General features: G+C 35.0%; 1 protein-coding gene across 6 annotated transcripts in view; it reads left to right on the top strand.

Moving 5' to 3' along the window:
- Nucleotides 1-18655, top strand: part of LOC110465311 (disks large homolog 1-like) — a 243433-nt gene that overhangs the window by 220327 nt on the left and 4451 nt on the right. For 5 of the 6 annotated variants that reach the window (XM_021521036.1, XM_021521035.1, XM_021521033.1 and 2 more), the window contains 11 exons: nucleotides 1117-1219; nucleotides 4002-4178; nucleotides 6909-6972; nucleotides 8167-8290; nucleotides 8974-8979; nucleotides 11575-11601; nucleotides 14590-14637; nucleotides 16222-16323; nucleotides 17095-17267; nucleotides 17879-17988; nucleotides 18454-18545. In XM_021521036.1, the coding sequence (XP_021376711.1) occupies nucleotides 1117-1219; nucleotides 4002-4178; nucleotides 6909-6972; nucleotides 8167-8290; nucleotides 8974-8979; nucleotides 11575-11601; nucleotides 14590-14637; nucleotides 16222-16323; nucleotides 17095-17267; nucleotides 17879-17988; nucleotides 18454-18545 (1026 nt within the window). The remainder of the gene's footprint in view (nucleotides 1-1116; nucleotides 1220-4001; nucleotides 4179-6908; nucleotides 6973-8166; nucleotides 8291-8973; nucleotides 8980-11574; nucleotides 11602-14589; nucleotides 14638-16221; nucleotides 16324-17094; nucleotides 17268-17878; nucleotides 17989-18453; nucleotides 18546-18655) is intronic. The other variant, XM_021521034.1, reaches the window with a different exon arrangement.

Raw genomic sequence — 18655 nt, 5'->3', positions numbered from 1 at the left:
TAGATGACCTACAGTTAGTAACATGTATAAGAAGTGTATGATGACCTACAGTTAGTCACATGTATAAGAAGTGTTAGATGACCTACAGTAAGTAACAACTTACCCTAGTTGAACTAAGCCTACTTTTGATTGTTTCCCTCAGATTATTATTAGAGAGTATGTTATTTACACAAAGTAATAGTCGGCTTGGGACCATATATTTGCTTTGAATAACACACCATAATTGACCATGAAGGTTCCATAAGAGACCCTTGGGTAACAGCGTCTGTAATTCTATGTAAAAGATAGGAATGGCCCTGTGGGGACCTGCAGAAATTTGAGTTTGTTACCTTCATGCTACAAGGAGACATTTATACAGGGCCGCTGGGATAGGCAGGCCGAACTTGCGTTTGTCTGTCGTGTTGACCGAAACCGAGTGATGGGTTTGCAGGTCTATAAGCCTTAGATGACCTGTGTGGTTCTGTGGAGAGATGAAATCAATGGGTTCTGTCTGATCCAGTGTGAAGGAAGTTACAGAAGCCAGCGTACAGTAATTGTTCTGTGTGTGTTGGTAATTACCCTGGCAGCAGGAGAAGAAAATAAACACATCGTGTCATACCCAGCCCCGTTATATACAGACCTGACCACTTCTTTTATACTCAAAAAGTACAGACCAGATTTTAGCTGTAAAATATTCAGACATGCATTGTAGAAGCGTTTTATTTGAAAACTCGTGCTAAGATTGTTGATTTGATGGTACAAGTGTGTTATCAAGTACGTGCGCACTACAAAGCAATCATTTCCGTGTTTAGTATATGTTGTCTAAGAATATAGAAGAAAAGCTATTGAATGGCTGAGAGAATACTGTTTGTTGTTGATGCTAGTGGTGTGCAATGATAGACAAGTAATATTGCCTGCATTGGAGAATATTGTGTAGTATAAGAAGGCTATAAAAGGGAAATCATTAGCTGCAGATAACTCGAGTCTGCACCGTTTCCTTCAGTGTGCTGTGAATACAAGAGGGTGCTGGGGAAATATTGAGTTGGAACAGAAGATTGTTGAGATATGAGGACTATTAGATACAGTTATAAACCCACCAACGTAAGACTCATTGCATGTGTCTTTTCTGTACTTCAGAATACAACCGATTCGAAGCCAAGATTCAGGATTTACGGGAACAAATGATGAACACGAGCACAGGAAGCTTACGAACCACACAGAAACGAACACTTTACGTGAGGTATGTAGTCTAAAGGGAAAGCGTTGCTGCCATCAGCAGAGGTGTTTTTACCCCTTTTCCACAAGAGTCTAGTGGCTTTGTAAAATAACACCCACAAAGCAGCGTGATTTTGTGACAATACAGCAGAAATTGTCCAAGGGGAAAGGGCCGTTCATTTCACCTTAGAAATCACCTATCAGGAATGTAAAAAAATCCACCAGTTCAAATCTTGTGACAATTTCTAGTGTACTACCTGTTGTCTATTTCTATAGATAGGAACCTCGGGAATAGTAATTAACAAGGCCTAAACGTATGTAACAATTTTGTTTACATTTATCATATACTGTGCATAAATTTTGCTAATATTTATTTTTACAACTGTTCTTCATATAAATTTCTTGAGTATTTATTTTTGTAACAGGTCCTAAAAGGATTGATTCACAAGGATATAAATGAATCAGAACCATATTAAAACAGATTAATGTCCCTTGTTTAATTTTACATGAATAAATACTTGTGATATTTTTGAAGACACCTTTGACCCACTCACAAATGATCATAAAAGTATATACCTCACAAAATTGTAAGTATAGGTGGGCTAGTACTATCAGGCATGGGCTAATTGCCAGATAAATATATTCTTAGGTATATCAAAGTAATGGACAATAATATCGTTATTAAAATATGAATGAAAGTATTTTATTTATGTAAATTTAACTGATTGACAGTAATGTACTTATGTAATTCAAGTAATTTAAAGAAATACAAATGTAATTCTGAGTAAGTTTCAGTTTTAATGTAAATCTAAATGAGTGACAGAAATATACATCTGGAAATCAAAGTGATTGGCAGATTTTATACTTATGTTAATCTTAGTGACTGACACTAATATTACTTTTGTAAATCCAGTAATTGACAGTAATATATTAATGGAAATCTAAAAGATTGCAAGTATTATACTTATGTAAATCTAAGTGATCATTGACAGCAATATACAATTTAATCAATAATATAATATACCGATGTAAATCTAATCGCCAGTAGTGGCTATTACAATTGTAACACAAAGGGACACACATTGTTTTTATTTCTATAGAATAATAGCTTGAAATAGAACTGATAGATAATTATTTTGCTACTGTGTACAATCCAGGTCTCAGTGTTAGTGTTGTGTTTCAGAGCACTGTTTGACTACTGTGTACAATCCAGGTCTCAGTGTTAGTGTTGTGTATCAGAGCGCTGTTTGACTACTGTGTACAATCCAGGTCTCAGTGTTAGTGTTGTGTATCAGAGCACTGTTTGACTACTGTGTACAATCCAGGTCTCAGTGTTAGTGTTGTGTTTCAGAGCGCTGTTTGACTACTGTGTACAATCCAGGTCTCAGTGTTAGTGTTGTGTTTCAGAGCGCTGTTTGACTACTGTGTACAATCCAGGTCTCAGTGTTAGTGTTGTGTTTCAGAGCGCTGTTTGACTACTGTGTACAATCCAGGTCTCAGTGTTAGTGTTGTGTTTCAGAGCGCTGTTTGACTACTGTGTACAATCCAGGTCTCAGTGTTAGTGTTGTGTTTCAGAGCGCTGTTTGACTACTGTGTACAATCCAGGTCTCAGTGTTAGTGTTGTGTTTCAGAGCGCTGTTTGACTACTGTGTACAATCCAGGTCTCAGTGTTAGTGTTGTGTTTCAGAGCGCTGTTTGACTACTGTGTACAATCCAGGTCTCAGTGTTAGTGTTGTGTTTCAGAGCGCTGTTTGACTACTGTGTACAATCCAGGTCTCAGTGTTAGTGTTGTGTTTCAGAGCGCTGTTTGACTACTGTGTACAATCCAGGTCTCAGTGTTAGTGTTGTGTTTCAGAGCGCTGTTTGACTACTGTGTACAATCCAGGTCTCAGTGTTAGTGTTGTGTTTCAGAGCGCTGTTTGACTACTGTGTACAATCCAGGTCTCAGTGTTAGTGTTGTGTTTCAGAGCGCTGTTTGACTACTGTGTACAATCCAGGTCTCAGTGTTAGTGTTGTGTTTCAGAGCGCTGTTTGACTACTGTGTACAATCCAGGTCTCAGTGTTAGTGTTGTGTTTCAGAGCGCTGTTTGACTACTGTGTACAATCCAGGTCTCAGTGTTAGTGTTGTGTTTCAGAGCGCTGTTTGACTACTGTGTACAATCCAGGTCTCAGTGTTAGTGTTGTGTTTCAGAGCGCTGTTTGACTACTGTGTACAATCCAGGTCTCAGTGTTAGTGTTGTGTTTCAGAGCGCTGTTTGACTACTGTGTACAATCCAGGTCTCAGTGTTAGTGTTGTGTTTCAGAGCGCTGTTTGACTACTGTGTACAATCCAGGTCTCAGTGTTAGTGTTGTGTTTCAGAGCGCTGTTTGACTACTGTGTACAATCCAGGTCTCAGTGTTAGTGTTGTGTTTCAGAGCGCTGTTTGACTACTGTGTACAATCCAGGTCTCAGTGTTAGTGTTGTGTTTCAGAGCGCTGTTTGACTACTGTGTACAATCCAGGTCTCAGTGTTAGTGTTGTGTTTCAGAGCGCTGTTTGACTACTGTGTACAATCCAGGTCTCAGTGTTAGTGTTGTGTTTCAGAGCGCTGTTTGACTACTGTGTACAATCCAGGTCTCAGTGTTAGTGTTGTGTTTCAGAGCGCTGTTTGACTACTGTGTACAATCCAGGTCTCAGTGTTAGTGTTGTGTTTCAGAGCGCTGTTTGACTACTGTGTACAATCCAGGTCTCAGTGTTAGTGTTGTGTTTCAGAGCGCTGTTTGACTACTGTGTACAATCCAGGTCTCAGTGTTAGTGTTGTGTTTCAGAGCGCTGTTTGACTACGATCCTTCCAAAGACAGTGGTCTGCCCAGTAAAGGGCTGCCGTTCCGCTATGGAGATATTTTACATGTGACGAACGCCAGTGACGATGAGTGGTGGCAGGCGAAGCGAGTCACGCCCGATGGAGAGGAGGAGGGCATGGGTATCATTCCCAGTAAGAAACGGTCAGTTTATTTCTGTTATATTTTACCATCGTATGTGTACTGTAAAATCACTCTACCATCATATCTGTATATAAAATCACTTTACCATCATATCTGTACTGTAAAATCACTCTACCATCATATCTGTATATCAAAATCACTCTACCATCATATATGTATATCAAAATCACTCTACCATCATATCTGTACAGTAAAATCACTCTACCATCATATATGTACTGTAGAATCTCTCTACCATCATTTATGTATAGCAAAATCACTCTACCATCATATATGTACTGTAAAATCACTCTACCATCATATATGTACTGTAAAATCACTCTACCATCATATATGTATATCAAAATCACTCTACCATCATATCTGTACAGTAGAATCACTCTACCATCATATATGTATAGCAAAATCACTCTACCATCATATCTGTACAGTAAAATCACTCTACCATCATCTATGTTTAGTAAAATCACTCTACCATCATATCTGTACAGTAAATTCACTCTACCATCATATCTGTACAGTAAAATCACTCTACCATCATCTATGTTTACTAAAATCACTCTACCATCATATCTGTACAGTAAAATCACGCTACCATCATATCTGTACAGTAAAATCACTCTACCATCATCTATGTTTAGTAAAATCACTCTACCATCATATCTGTATAGCAAAATCACTCTATCATCATATCTGTACAGTAAAATCACTCTACCATCATATCTGTACAGTAAAATCACTCTACCTTTATATCTGTACAGCAAAATCACTAAACCATCATATCTGTATAGAAAAATCATATTGATGATTGTCTCCATATTTTTCGCCTTAAAATGTAAAGGAAAAACAATTTCAATGGGCCAAATTGTATGCCATTAGTGTACCTATCTATATGCATGAAAAGATCAAAATAAAATTGTTTTATAGGTATGAATGCAAATGGATGACGAATATTTCATGATTCATGCCGATAAGTCTTGCTAAATATATTATGCAAGCTATTGTATTGTTGCTAGTATTACAAATTATTACTGTGTTTTGTGTGTGTATCTTTAAATCAAACAATGGTGACAGAACAGCGCTCCAAAATCGTGACTGATTCAAAGCTATTCACAGTGTAATTTGATGTGGACTGCTAAGCATCATATTGACAAATATCAAACTAGTGCCATAAGTAAAAGATGTACATGACCCTGCATGACATGACCCCGCGTTTAATTTGAAATATAAAGTTTGTTTATTTTACAACAGTTGTGGAACAAGTTATTACAACTTATAATATCAGTCAATAGCATACAGGGGGTCTTAATGTGGGAGGAAACCGGAGTACCCGTAGAAAACCCAGGTGGTCAGCCTTGTGACCCTATATCTTTTCACATCCGCTCGGGGAACTTTAAACCTTAATTTGCATGCTTCATGTAGGGAACATATAGTGCAAGTATATGAATATATACATACATGAATACCTTATCTCCTTTTGAAAAGATTTCTTACCAATGACATGTTTCAAATGTTCATTAGTTAAAAAGCCAAATTAGTTGATAATTCACATGTAACAAAAGGGTATTCAATAGCTAATTTCAAAGGCAACAATATAAAGTTGATGAAAAAATTCAAACAACATTTTAAGCCATGTTTACAGCATTGTCTGTGGACCAGTTCTATAAAAAATACAATATATAGTATATGACGCAGTTCAAAAGCGACACCTCAAAGCGATGTTCTCTCCTTCCCCTACACATTCAGTAAGTATATAGAAGGGTTCTGTATATGCATCGATGGATCAATATTTCGCTGTGAAAGTAAAATGAAAAACTAATTTGCAATGCTGCAAAATGATGTTAAACCTCACATTTCTATGTTAAGTCTGCTGGGTATCTGCAGATTTATCTAGTTAAGTTTCAACTTTGCTGACATCAGCTGCAATAGGGAATCTGCATAATTGGGCCTTTGGTTGTTGTACAAAAACTTCACATATGATTTGTTGGAGCAGAAATCCCTGATATTCGATTAATAGCCCCTGTCTGTGATCAGGGCTACCCCCGATTTATTACTGTAAACTAATAACAGGTTTAGCGGGAAGGAGTCGGCTGGGAGAGGGGGCAGACTTCACTTTCTGCCAGGAGAATAATTCCCTGCCTACATGTCACAAAATAATGAACAGTGTTTAAGAAGGCAGTTTGTATAGACATGATGCAGATAACTGGCTTGTCCCACCCCAGACTTACAAGCCTGAAAGTCAATACTGCAGTTTGATGGTGGTGCAGGTTCACTGCTGTGTAGACTCTGCTCATTGGCCCACTGCATCAGTATCAGTGACATCAAAGATTGGAGACCTCACTTAGAGGTCCCACACCACAGATTTACGGGAGCCCTTGACCAGGGCTTATTGACAAAGGTCAGACCCAGCAGGAGTCGCTGATATGACCTATTAGTCCAAGACTTATTGATACAGACAAGGTCAAAGTTGGTTTGTACAGATCCGGTCTTGCTCTGTGACATTTCAGCCAGAGCTTATTGGTGCAAACTTGGGCAGGACAATTGGGTGTTCGAACTTATCATCCTATCAACATGACAAGCAAGCATTTTGTGTCCGACTAGTTTTGTCAGCTTTGTGGCAAGAACATTGTACTGGAGGTTGGACACTTATAAACATTTAACCAGAAAGACCTATTTCTTCCTTTTCACAAGGTCATCTAGAAAAATAAATATGTCTGTTTCATGTTACAGTGTGGATCGAAAGGAAAGGGCACGGCTAAAAAACGTGAAATTCACAGGAAAAACAAGTGAAAAGGTAAGATTTTGTTTTCTTTATTTCTGTGTCCCTTATTCAATGTGTAGTTATTTGAAGAACAAATCAAATTCATTGTTCAACATGTATTTTGTTTCATTAGTTCAGTATTTGTATGGTCTGTGTGTCTGTATAATAATCGCTAGAATTGTTGATGAATGGGAGACTACCAGATTATCTCCCTTGAGTGTTATTTGTTCATTTTATGTGCTGTCAAAGAATATAACTTCTTGATTATTTTTTTCCATATATTTACTCATGTCAAAGTCAAGGTCATTCAAAAACAGATTTACAGGATGTTATTGCTGATGATGTAATTGGTTTTCTACCACAAAAAATAGTTATTTTGTGTCATCTCATAATCAAAATTAGCATGAACAATATATATAGTTATATATAGAAACATATGTCATTGGACCATTTATCATTTTCTCATTTGGAAGTTTTGCAAAAATTATAGCAAATGAATTATTTGTTACCAATAGGTGTCAAATTTATTATTGAACAAATAACTGAAGGATCTGTTAGGAAAGAACAATAATATCTGTATTAGACTGTAGCAAGAGAGAACAATAATATCTGTATTAGACTGTAGCAAGAAAGAACAATAATATCTGTATTAGACTGTAGCAAGAAAGAACAATAATATCTGTATTAGACTGTAGCAAGAAAGAACAATAATATCTGTATTAGACTGTAGCAAGAAAGAACAATAATATCTGTATTAGACTGTAGCAAGAAAGAACAATAATATCTGTATTAGACTGTAGCAAGAAAGAACAATAATATCTGTATTAGACTGTAGCAAGAAAGAACAATAATATCTGTATTAGACTGTAGCAAGAAAGAACAATAATATCTGTATTAGACTGTAGCAAGAAAGAACAATAATATCTGTATTAGACTGTAGCAAGAAAGAACAATAATATCTGTATTAAACTGTAGCAAGAAAGAACAATAATATCTGTATTAAACTGTAGCAAGAAAGAACAATAAGATCTGTATTAGACTGTAGCAAGAAAGAACAATAAGATCTGTATTAGACTGTAGCAAGAAAGAACAATAATATCTATTAAACTGTGGCAAGAAATAACAATAATATCTGTATTAGACTGTAGCAAGAAAGAACAATAATAAAATGTACATTGAATACTTTTGATCCTATTACTGATAAACTGTTTGTATTGTCTGCTTCAGTCCAATGGTAGCCTACAGGCAGCTGCTAATGAAAAGAAAAAGAAAAATTTCTCCTTCACAAAAAAATTCCCGTTCATGAAGAGTAAAGACCAAAGTGGTAGCGAGGAGGTCAGCGCCGATGAACGTGAGTTTATAACTTGGTTTACAAACAGTTACATCTCTGTAGCAGAGCTTCTAGTGCTCATAGAAATAAAAATATTGATGTGTATAATTTCCAGAGTGAAAGCAACTGATGGTGTAACATTTTGGCTTTTTTGGGTTATTTGTCCTGTAATAAGAATCACTGATACGTTCTAATTTTCTGTATAGTTAGGGAATGGCATGTTGTAGAACTGACATAGCTGTTCATTGGAATCATAAACCAACCAACAAGTGAAGTAAATTGAACTTTTCTTGTGGAAAGAAAGAAATAATTCTGTTTTTACTGCAAATTGCTTACTTCTCAGAAGCACACATTCAATTGAAAGTTTGTGGGGTTTTTTAAAATAGGAAAATATATTACTTCATCAGTCCTCACCAAATGGTATTAAACCAAGCAGTTCAGTTCTAAATTAAATGTTTCAAGATGGGGGTTTTTCTTATTTTTTATTTCCTCATTGTTAAATTCCAGAAGAAGGTTGGTTTACGATTATGTCTTAATATATTGTACAACAGATTTGTTAGCATAAGTCTTTATGTACCCATAAAAGTGTGTATTTATAGCGTTTAAAATTGATATGTAATATGAATAAATCTATAAGAGTTTGTATTCAAGTTGGACATAATTTTATCAATTTGACTTTCTTTTCCTTTTATCCAAACATGCAGCTGAGGGTAATATTTTTATCTTATTTCCATTTCTGCTAATTGACGATTCTAACACATCTATTCTAAATACTCCAATTGCTTACCTCCCTTTAGCCCTGACAACTGGATGGACACATCAATTTATTTGGGCTGTGTTGCTGGTAGTCTATTGAAAATGACAAATTACCTTATCCCTCCATGTTTGACTTGTCTGCTTTTAAAATTTCCCTTTAATTTGCTAAATTTTGTATTTTTTCTTCACTTACAAACAAGGCTTCCATTGCTTCTCCCACGAAATACCAGAAAGGAAATGATTCATTTGTATTGTCACCGAAAGCTAATGGCCGTTCTATGTACTTATTGATTTCGCTGTGCTTATCACTGCTTACTTACTGATAATGTTTGACTTCCTGTGGAGGGGTCACATATCGTCCATAACACACTTCATAACACCAGAGATCGCAGCGAATATTCATTTTATCTTAACTCCAGCAGAAAAGCAAAATAGCTTTAACTAACAAAAATATATTCTTTCTTTAAAGCCAAAAAAACTTTCCTGTTCATACTTCAATTGATTCTGAATCGTTTATCATTAACAAGATTCGGGAATCCCTGTTGAGATAGATGTGCTTTATTTACGTGGGATGCACTGCAACCGATTTATCACAAAACTAAGACTGTCATCTTCGTGTAACTTTCTGACACGCATTCACAAAACCATGATTAATGTTTCCAAGAGAATATTGTTATGTTTTCTGTTTTCCCAGAACCAGTAGTAATTACTTGTGAAAAAAAGTTGTTTTTGTGAGATAAGAAAAGATAGATACATTTTTTGTCTACTTAAGGGAATACATATGCATATAAATAGTTACATAAACTCCGTAGATTTCCCTCCGGAATTTCTTTATTGCCATTATTATGTTTCAAGCCTTTCTTCCTTGAGTTATTTTGCCAATCAGACAATTGGATCACAATTAAGAGATCGATGTCCCGTGGAAACTTTGGAGCCACTTAAACCCTTCCTACTCATCACACAATTAAAAGTTTTTATTGAAAAAGAGGCTGAAATAAATCTATCTTGTCCGTCTCCCTAATATTGTCACCTTTATCAGGGCTCTGATTTATCTCCAACTTTCTCTAACATTACTACAGTGTCATAATGTTTCTCGTCATTAAAAAGGTCTTTGTTATGGACAAGGTCAGTCTACATTTATGCAAAAGCTCACGGTCAGATATAAACATAAACTGTACCATGTACACTGGCTATATTTTTCATTGTAATACATTAACAAACTACATGTATTTAGTTCATAAAAGTTCCTGGCATCTGTTGTTATGATTGAACTGGAGTTGTTTATGCAAGTTTTATCTGTATAATATTCACAATTTCAATGCAGCTGTAAATACTGCAGAAATAATTACCCAGCAATGATTTCATCTTCAACATTACGTAGTGTGTCACCTAATATTTCTGATATTCTGTACATTATATCACATCTCAATTAATTCTCTCATTTCTTCTTTCTCTATGCATAAAAACACTGAGACTTCCTATCCCTGTTTATCCAAAAAATACCCCAAACTTACTGTGCTAGTAAGTTTCTTGTTGGTAATATGCTTATATCAATCTAGCACCAGTTGTTCAAAGAACTGTTAATTATTGGGCTTTTAACTGAGTGGTTTCATGTAAAGTATTTTTAGCCATGAAATTATACAAGTGTTCAAAAAAATGTTTTAAATCATTTCCTTGTATAAAGATGTTTTTTGCATCCTGACACAAATTTTTCACTATAAATTCCAATAATTATGAAGATACTTGAGAACATCAAGTCAGTTTCCCATTTCCTGCTAATCTAACATTCCTTGAACAACTAGACCCTACTGAGTTATTACTGCTGTATTACATGATGAAAATTAGATTAGATGACTTTTAGAGTGAAACCTTCATTTTAATATCGACACAAACCACAACATAATTATAATACATGTAAAATGTTGGGGAATTAAGGTACCTTATTTTAGATATAGAAGTACTTTGAGGTATTGTGATGTGTTTATTTCCTGATAACCTATTTTTTGCACTGATTATTGGTTTGGAATGCTGCATGTGAAACTGAGTCTTCAGGGTGTATCAGAGCAGTACATAAACATACAGGGTCTGCACACAGGTCAAACAGGGAAGCAAACATACAGGGTCTGCACACAGGTCAAACAGGGAAGCACTCAAGTATACCAGAAACCCTTGGTTCAAAACAATAAACCTGTATATAAATAATATGAATTGAAGAAGAAAAAATCTGCATAAATACAGTGAAATAGCAGGAAACTGATCTAGAAATGATTTTCCTTTTCGCTCTGATGAACCCTAAGGATGTGGTTTACGTGTGATAATGGCAGGTCAACTTCCTATATTTATCCGTAAATTAAAATATTTTCTGAAATGTTTTGTTCCTGCTGTCTATTTACTATTGTGAGTAGAATTATAATGTGTTTGGTTTAGCGTGGTCACGTCCGATGTTGGCCTGCCACAGTGGCTTGTTTTATTTGCATACCATTCCTCATTAGTGCCGATAATTGCCTGCCTGTTTTTGATTGGGATTGTTTTGTTTTTTCCCCGGACAGGTACAGCTGAGAGCGAAGCTAGTTTCCGTAAGTAAAGCACCCTATACACCAAAAATTAAGACCACACCTTCAACTCTAGGTCTATTGAGTGTGGTCGGGGGTATGTCTTCCTAGAGCGTGAAAATATCACGTCAAATACCAAATCATTATAGCAATATTTTATATATCAGGATTTTTTTCAAGTTTCTCCAAAGGGAAAACATAGTTCATGTTAAGGAAATCATTTTCTTATGGAACTTTCCTGAAACTGGCAAAGAAAAAATTACATGAAGCCAAATACAATGATTTTATACATATACTTAAATGATTTTTAAAAAAATCAGAGAGTGAAATTTGGGAAAGTAACTGTTTAAGATCGTCAGTCATTAAAGTTCTTTTCAATGCTGACACTGTTATTTTCAACTCTATAAATTGAATTGAAAAGTTGAGACTATATATTTTTCAAACAAGTTTTCGTATGATTTGTCATTGTATTACCCCAAACAAATTTATATTATCACCAAAAACTTATATAGGTCAGTTGGATGTTTGTTTTTCATCAAAACGCAAGCGAATTGTTCCCCTTTTTAAGAAGACAATAGTTCTTATTGAAAGTCTATGTGTATATTTCTGTTATATTGCCTAAAAAGTACATTTATTTGTTCATGCATTTGATTTACATATTCATATTAGTTCTGATTTACATATTCAAATTACAGTTCTGTTAAGATGGTGTTGACCTAGAGCTATTTAAACATTACAATAGTTTCTTCATAATTTTCAATTCAAAGAATTACACCTACCTGGATATATACTATATTCTTACCTATGATATAAATTCATATACGAGTATATATTTCTGTCCATTTAAATTATTATTTGCATATTATTTAATTTTACCACTATTTGTCTATTTTGTATAACACTTCAAGTAGATAAGTCTTCTCCCAATTCAACTTTACTCTCCATACGTATCAGTAAAATATAAAAATATTCGTTTTTTTCTTGGAAGTCCCATATTTTTCATCACTGAGGGTGCTTTGCTTATTATATATGGATGTGATTAGTACAGATGATCGTCGTGTAGTCACACCACTGTCTTAACCCGTTAGCTAGATTATCAAATTATTTTTCTTTTTGGTTCTTTTTCATTGTTTTTGGTAGATGCAAATCATATCGGTGAAAAGAAATTTATATCACTTTGACCTTGTCTGAATATTCATGAGTAAACTAATTTTGTATTGGTAATCTATTTCTTGAAAGAACTTATCTTTGACAGTTACTTTTCCAACTTATTATAATAGGAAATGTCTTACAGAAATATAAACTTGACTAACACAACATTTCTGGATTTAGTGTATTGTAGTTGAAACTTTTATTCAGTAAATTGTTGGAAGACAGAAAAAAAGGCAAAAGCTAGAAAATCAACATTATTGAGTAATATTTTTGAAAATTGCTTGTCTCTGATATATCAGAAATGTATTAAAATATGAAATATGAAGATTTGTAATAAAGGTTGTAATATTTCTAGTGCTTGAACAAAATCAGGGCATTATATGTATTATGATATTTTCCGATGTGTTAGAGCTGCTAAGCCTTACAGGTTTACAGGTCGTGCTGGTATTTGTTTGTGTGATAGTTTTGTGGAATTCCCTGTTATGTATGTTTTAGACATATATTTTTTGTTTGTTTGTACTTGAAATTAATGGATGCCAGAAAGGTGATGGCAGAAATCACCCTCGTTTGTACTGGTTTTTCACATGTGTACACTTAAGTCAAATCAGTATTAAAAAACACATCCAAGGGAAGACTCAAAAGTGGTCTCCTTGTGGAGATTTTCCTGTAATAGATTGTGTCTTAGCGGAGTATTGATATATAGTAGATTGTCCTGTAATAGATTGTGTCTTAGCGGAGTATTGATACATAGTAGATTGTCCTGTAATAGATTGTGTCTTAGCGGAGTATTGAAACATTGTAGATTGTCCTGTAATAGATTGTGTCTTAGCGGAGTATTGATACATAGTAGATTGTCCTGTGATAGATTGTGTCTGTATTGAAACATAGTAGATTGTCCTGTAATTGATTGTGTCTTAGCGGAGTATTGATACATAGTAGATTGTCCTGTAATAGATTGTATCTTAGCGGAGCATCTATACATAGTAGATTGTCCTGTCATAGATTGTGTCTTAGCGGAGTATTGATACATAGTAGATTGTCCTGTAATAGATTGTGTCTTATCGGAGTATCTATACATAGTAGATTGTCCTGTAATATATTGTGTCTTAGCGGAGTATTGATACATAGTAGATCGTCCTGTAATAGATTGTGTCTTAGCGGAGTATTGATACATAGTAGATTGTCCTGTTATAGATTGTGTCTTAGCGGAATATTGATACATAGTAGATTGTCCTGTAATAGATTGTGTCTTAGAGGAGCATCTATACATAGTAGATTGTCCTGTAATAGATTGTGTCTTAGCAGAGTATTGATACATAGTAGATTGTCCTGTAATAGATTGTGTCTTAGCGGAGTATTGATACATAGTAGATTGTCCTGTAATAGATTGTGTCATAGCAGAGTATTGATACATAGTAGATTCTAGAGTGTTAGGAGTGTTTGATATGCTGTGATATGCTGTGATATTCAGTAAAATCGACTTTCGATTTAATACAGATATCAGTAGAAATTTATTTCTTTTTTTATTAATCATACTTGTTACAATAATCGGGTAAATGTGTTATTCAGATCGGTTTTTTATTTAGGTTGTTTTTTTCGACCAAATTGTTTAGATGATCATTAGCTTCTCTGTACACGATAATTCAGATACCAAAATCTTCAGTCCTTTTCATTCTAGTAGATTTTTCAAAAATCAAATAATGAAAACTTGATTTGAATAAAAAACAATGTGTTGAGGATCTAACAGTGTTGATGTTGAATGTTGAGTTGGGATTGTAAATGACTTGACATAGAAGTGGACGATGGATAAAACACTTCAAATGTGTGCGGCCATGTTCAATCTATTTGTTTGTGTTTCAGGAGGCGATGAACCAATTCTGTCCTATGAGGCTGTCGTACAACAAGACTGTAAGTTCAACAATATAAAACTATTTTATTATCATCTAAAGTAGAAATGAACAAATTACAAATACAAAAAAAAAACATTTTAACAGCAATATCTCTTTACATATTTTTTATCTTTATTTCTGACTTTTCAAATCAGCAGATTTTAATAAAAGCCTCTGATAATGGAGAAGTGACAGAGATTGCCCTAAGTCTCGTCCTTACAAATTTTCAATCCCCACAACACTCCCAGTTTCCATGCTCTGCATAGATACAGCAGTGAACAATGTATTGAGCCAGATGACTGTGAGACAGGATTCACTGACTAGGATTGATGGTGTCCTTGTTTTTGCATGAAGGTCACATCTTTCCATGACATTTCTCAGACAACTTTAAAGGGAATGATTTAATCAGTCTACGACAAGACATATATGCAGATAAATGAGATTTTATAGAAAAGGTTGGCAAGGAAACAGGTTTTAAAAATAATCCTTTACAAAAAATTCTTAAATTGGAGTTGATTGTAAAGACTTGTTAACAGAAAATGACTTTACATGTAAAATGTCTTTCAATGGTAGAATGAGTGCTGAGTGCCAACACATCTTCAAGTTATACCATTATATATGTGATAAGTGTAGGCTTGTTATACCATTATATATGTGATAAGTGTAGGCTTGTTATTTTATTTCACCGATTTTGAACTAGTCTTGTTCTACAAGATATGTGTTTCTATGATTTAATGTAGCATTGATATTTGAAAATCAGTTTTCCCTACCAGTCATATCTATAACAGTGTCAATCTGGGTAAAATTTGAAGATGTCCTTGACTTTGTCATCAGAAGGCCAAGCTTATTTTGAAGACCGAAAATGAAACTGTTTCATTTCAAATCTTTCTGAACATTAGCCTTGTGCAGATAAGTCAAACAATACACTATCTTTATTAAACCTTATTTCATCAACAGATTTTGTAGGACTAGTTATATATAGAGAATAATACATGCCTTTTTCCATATCACACCCAGTATCAACCTGAGACTGCAACAACAGCCCAAGGGCCGAAGGTTGATACTGGGTGTGATATGGAAAAAGTGATGTTTTATTCTGTTTATTACATACTTACTAATAAAAGCTACTATCTAATGATAACTTTCTTTTGAAATATTGAAAAACGAAAAAAAAATCAAAAAGGGGTGTGGAAAAAGTCATGATTTATTCTGTTTATTACATACCTACGAATAAAAAAAATCTTTTGAAATATTGAAAAACGAAAAAAAATCCAAAAGGGGTGTGATACGGGTTATGCGGGCTGATACTGGTTTTGGGGTGTGATATGGCGGGGGCTGATACGGCTTTTGGGGTGTAATACGGTGAGGGCTGATATGGGTAAGAGCAATTGTGTCGTATCGCATATACAAAAAAACCGTATTTATTAGTAAGTATGTAATAAAAGGTAAATACATATCTTGTAACTAAGCAAACTCAAAAAAAAAAATCAAGACATATAATTATGATGTTAGTCAAGGTTAGGTAAATGTTTAATGAAAGTAGAGTAACTGTGATCATTGATGTCTAATAAATGTTTGACTGAATGAGGTTTGTGTTTTACAGTGAAGTATACTCGTCCAGTGATTGTACTGGGACCACTCAAGGATAGAATAAATGACGATCTCATCTCAGAATTCCCCGACAAGTTCGGAAGCTGTGTACCTCGTAAGTAACGTTTGCTCCACATAACAGTGAATGTGTAAGTTCAGATCAAGAAAACTCATTGCTATAACATATTACATTAGATATAACACAAGCAGTAATGATTAATGCAGTGTTGCATGTTGTACATGCTATCTTTTCAAGTGGTTATTCGTGTGGCAGGTTTTAATTGTGGTTCTAAGGATTACAGTTGCCATCTAGCTTTCCTGTTAAAAATAATGTCTGTGGCTTTCTCCTGTGGCGACAGGAGAACCTGGGTTATTGTTGTGTCCTAGAGCAAACTCATTGTGAAGAGAGAGAAAAAGGGGGGGGGGGGGGGGGGGGGGGGGGANGATCATGGTCATCTTCTTGCTTCACACTACAGATTGAATTTCTATTTAGCTCATTTGATAGAACTCTGGACTGAGAAGTTTGGGATAGCTGGGTCAATCCCCAAGGAAGCACACTTGTCTCTTTCCTGTTATACATGTATTAGATTTAGGAAAGTTAATACTAAAAATCTGCATACTATTTTGATTATAAAATTGTTATGTACATATTCAGGTTTGAAATATTATTAAGTTCTTACATGATTTATCTATAATTATGGGCAAGTTGTAATATGGTGGATGATTAAAAGGTTGAAATATGACTTTAATCTATAGAGTTTGGATTTTGATAATTGTTAAAAACTGCAGGCAAATGTCAAATCATTACCAGACTTTCAGAAATCATTGAATAACATCATACCAGGTATCTTAGGTCAGAAACTTCAATGTGTTTTTGTTTCTGCAGACACAACGAGATCCAAGCGAGATTACGAAGTTGACGCACGAGATTATCATTTTGTGGAGTCTCGGGAACAGATGGAACGCGACATCCAGAACCACCTATTTATAGAAGCGGGACAATATAATGACAACTTGTATGGCACCAGTGTCGCCTCTGTAAAGGAGATTGCAGAAAAGGTAGGCAACTTTTCTTTTTCCTTCTAGCCTGAGTCAAGAGAATCACAGAAGCTATAACAGACAATATCAAATTTCTGTAGCTGACTTTAACCTCAACCAAGTAGACCGCAAAGAAGGCAACTCTTAAGTCTTGTTCTGTCAAGCCTTTGTCAAGGAGATCACAGAATAACACGTTACATGTCATTTGTGTAATAGTTCGGTTCATAGCCTGTAGCAGGGAAACACTTCAGCATTTCCCTGGAAATAGGATGAGCAATTAACATAGTTTAAAGGATACTAGACAGCAAGGTGGGAGGATCATTGAAACCTAATGTGAACTGTATACAGGGAAATGTTTCTGCTGTTAAACTTTTGTCCAGTGCATTGAAGTTAAATTTACCTTGAAAGCGAACAAATGTATGCAATAAACTTCGTGTGAAAGGTGAAATGGAAATGGATGATTATGGATTTTACACATGAACCGCGAAAATTTGAATAGATGAAAGTTTCATGGTATATAGTAAATGCCTGATGTCAATCATGTGTCTGAGTGTTCAAAGTACAAATCTTTTGTGTTAGTCATGTTTTATGTGTCCATGACTTATACAGTGTAAATATGTTTCTGTCTGCAGGGAAAGCACTGTATACTGGATGTGAGCGGGAATGCCATCAAGCGATTACAAGTAGCAGGGCTGTACCCAGTGGCTGTATTAATCAAACCAAAGTCGGCCACATCCATCATGTGAGTACTGACCACTGGTCACCTTGGTCACTCGGTCTAAACACTGTTAACAATATGTCTGCCCCACTTCTGGCTGTTCAGAATGATTTTGTTGCAGTGTTGAATTCACCAACTCCAGCTTGACAGTAATGTAAAGTTCACTCCGTGCCTGTTCAAGAATAAAAATGAAATAAGGAAAAAAGGTTACACCTCAGATTCTACTACTAATACATTACCTGGTCAACTGGGAGGACAGTAGTATTTGTGAGCGCAATTGTACTGATTGTGTATTTTGGAGCAAACGTTTAATGAATACTTCTTAGCAAAATACATCTCGGGTCAAAGGATAAAAAAATCAGTGAATTTATATGAGAAAAATGTATTTTGTCAATGAGTAGCTGAAGGTAGTTTTTGGTGTTGCCACTGTTTGTTTGCCATTGTTCGTTGTCAGAAAATACATGTCAATTTATCTACCGACTGTTACAGGGAGATGAACAAACGGATCACAGAAGAACAAGCTAGATTGACATATGAACGAACAATGAAACTGGAGCAAGAGTTTGGGGAATATTTCACAGGTAGGTTGCCCAAAACACCTGGCAAGTCCATAATTTCTGTAATAGGACATGTGATACCTTGCTTCATTGATACCGTAGTCAAAGAAGAAAGAATATATATATATTATTTG

The sequence above is a fragment of the Mizuhopecten yessoensis genome, unplaced genomic scaffold, assembly GCF_002113885.1.
Source record: "Mizuhopecten yessoensis strain PY_sf001 unplaced genomic scaffold, ASM211388v2 scaffold11069, whole genome shotgun sequence".
NCBI lineage: Eukaryota > Metazoa > Mollusca > Bivalvia > Pectinida > Pectinidae > Mizuhopecten > Mizuhopecten yessoensis.
This window is presented reverse-complemented; position numbering and strand designations above follow the sequence as displayed.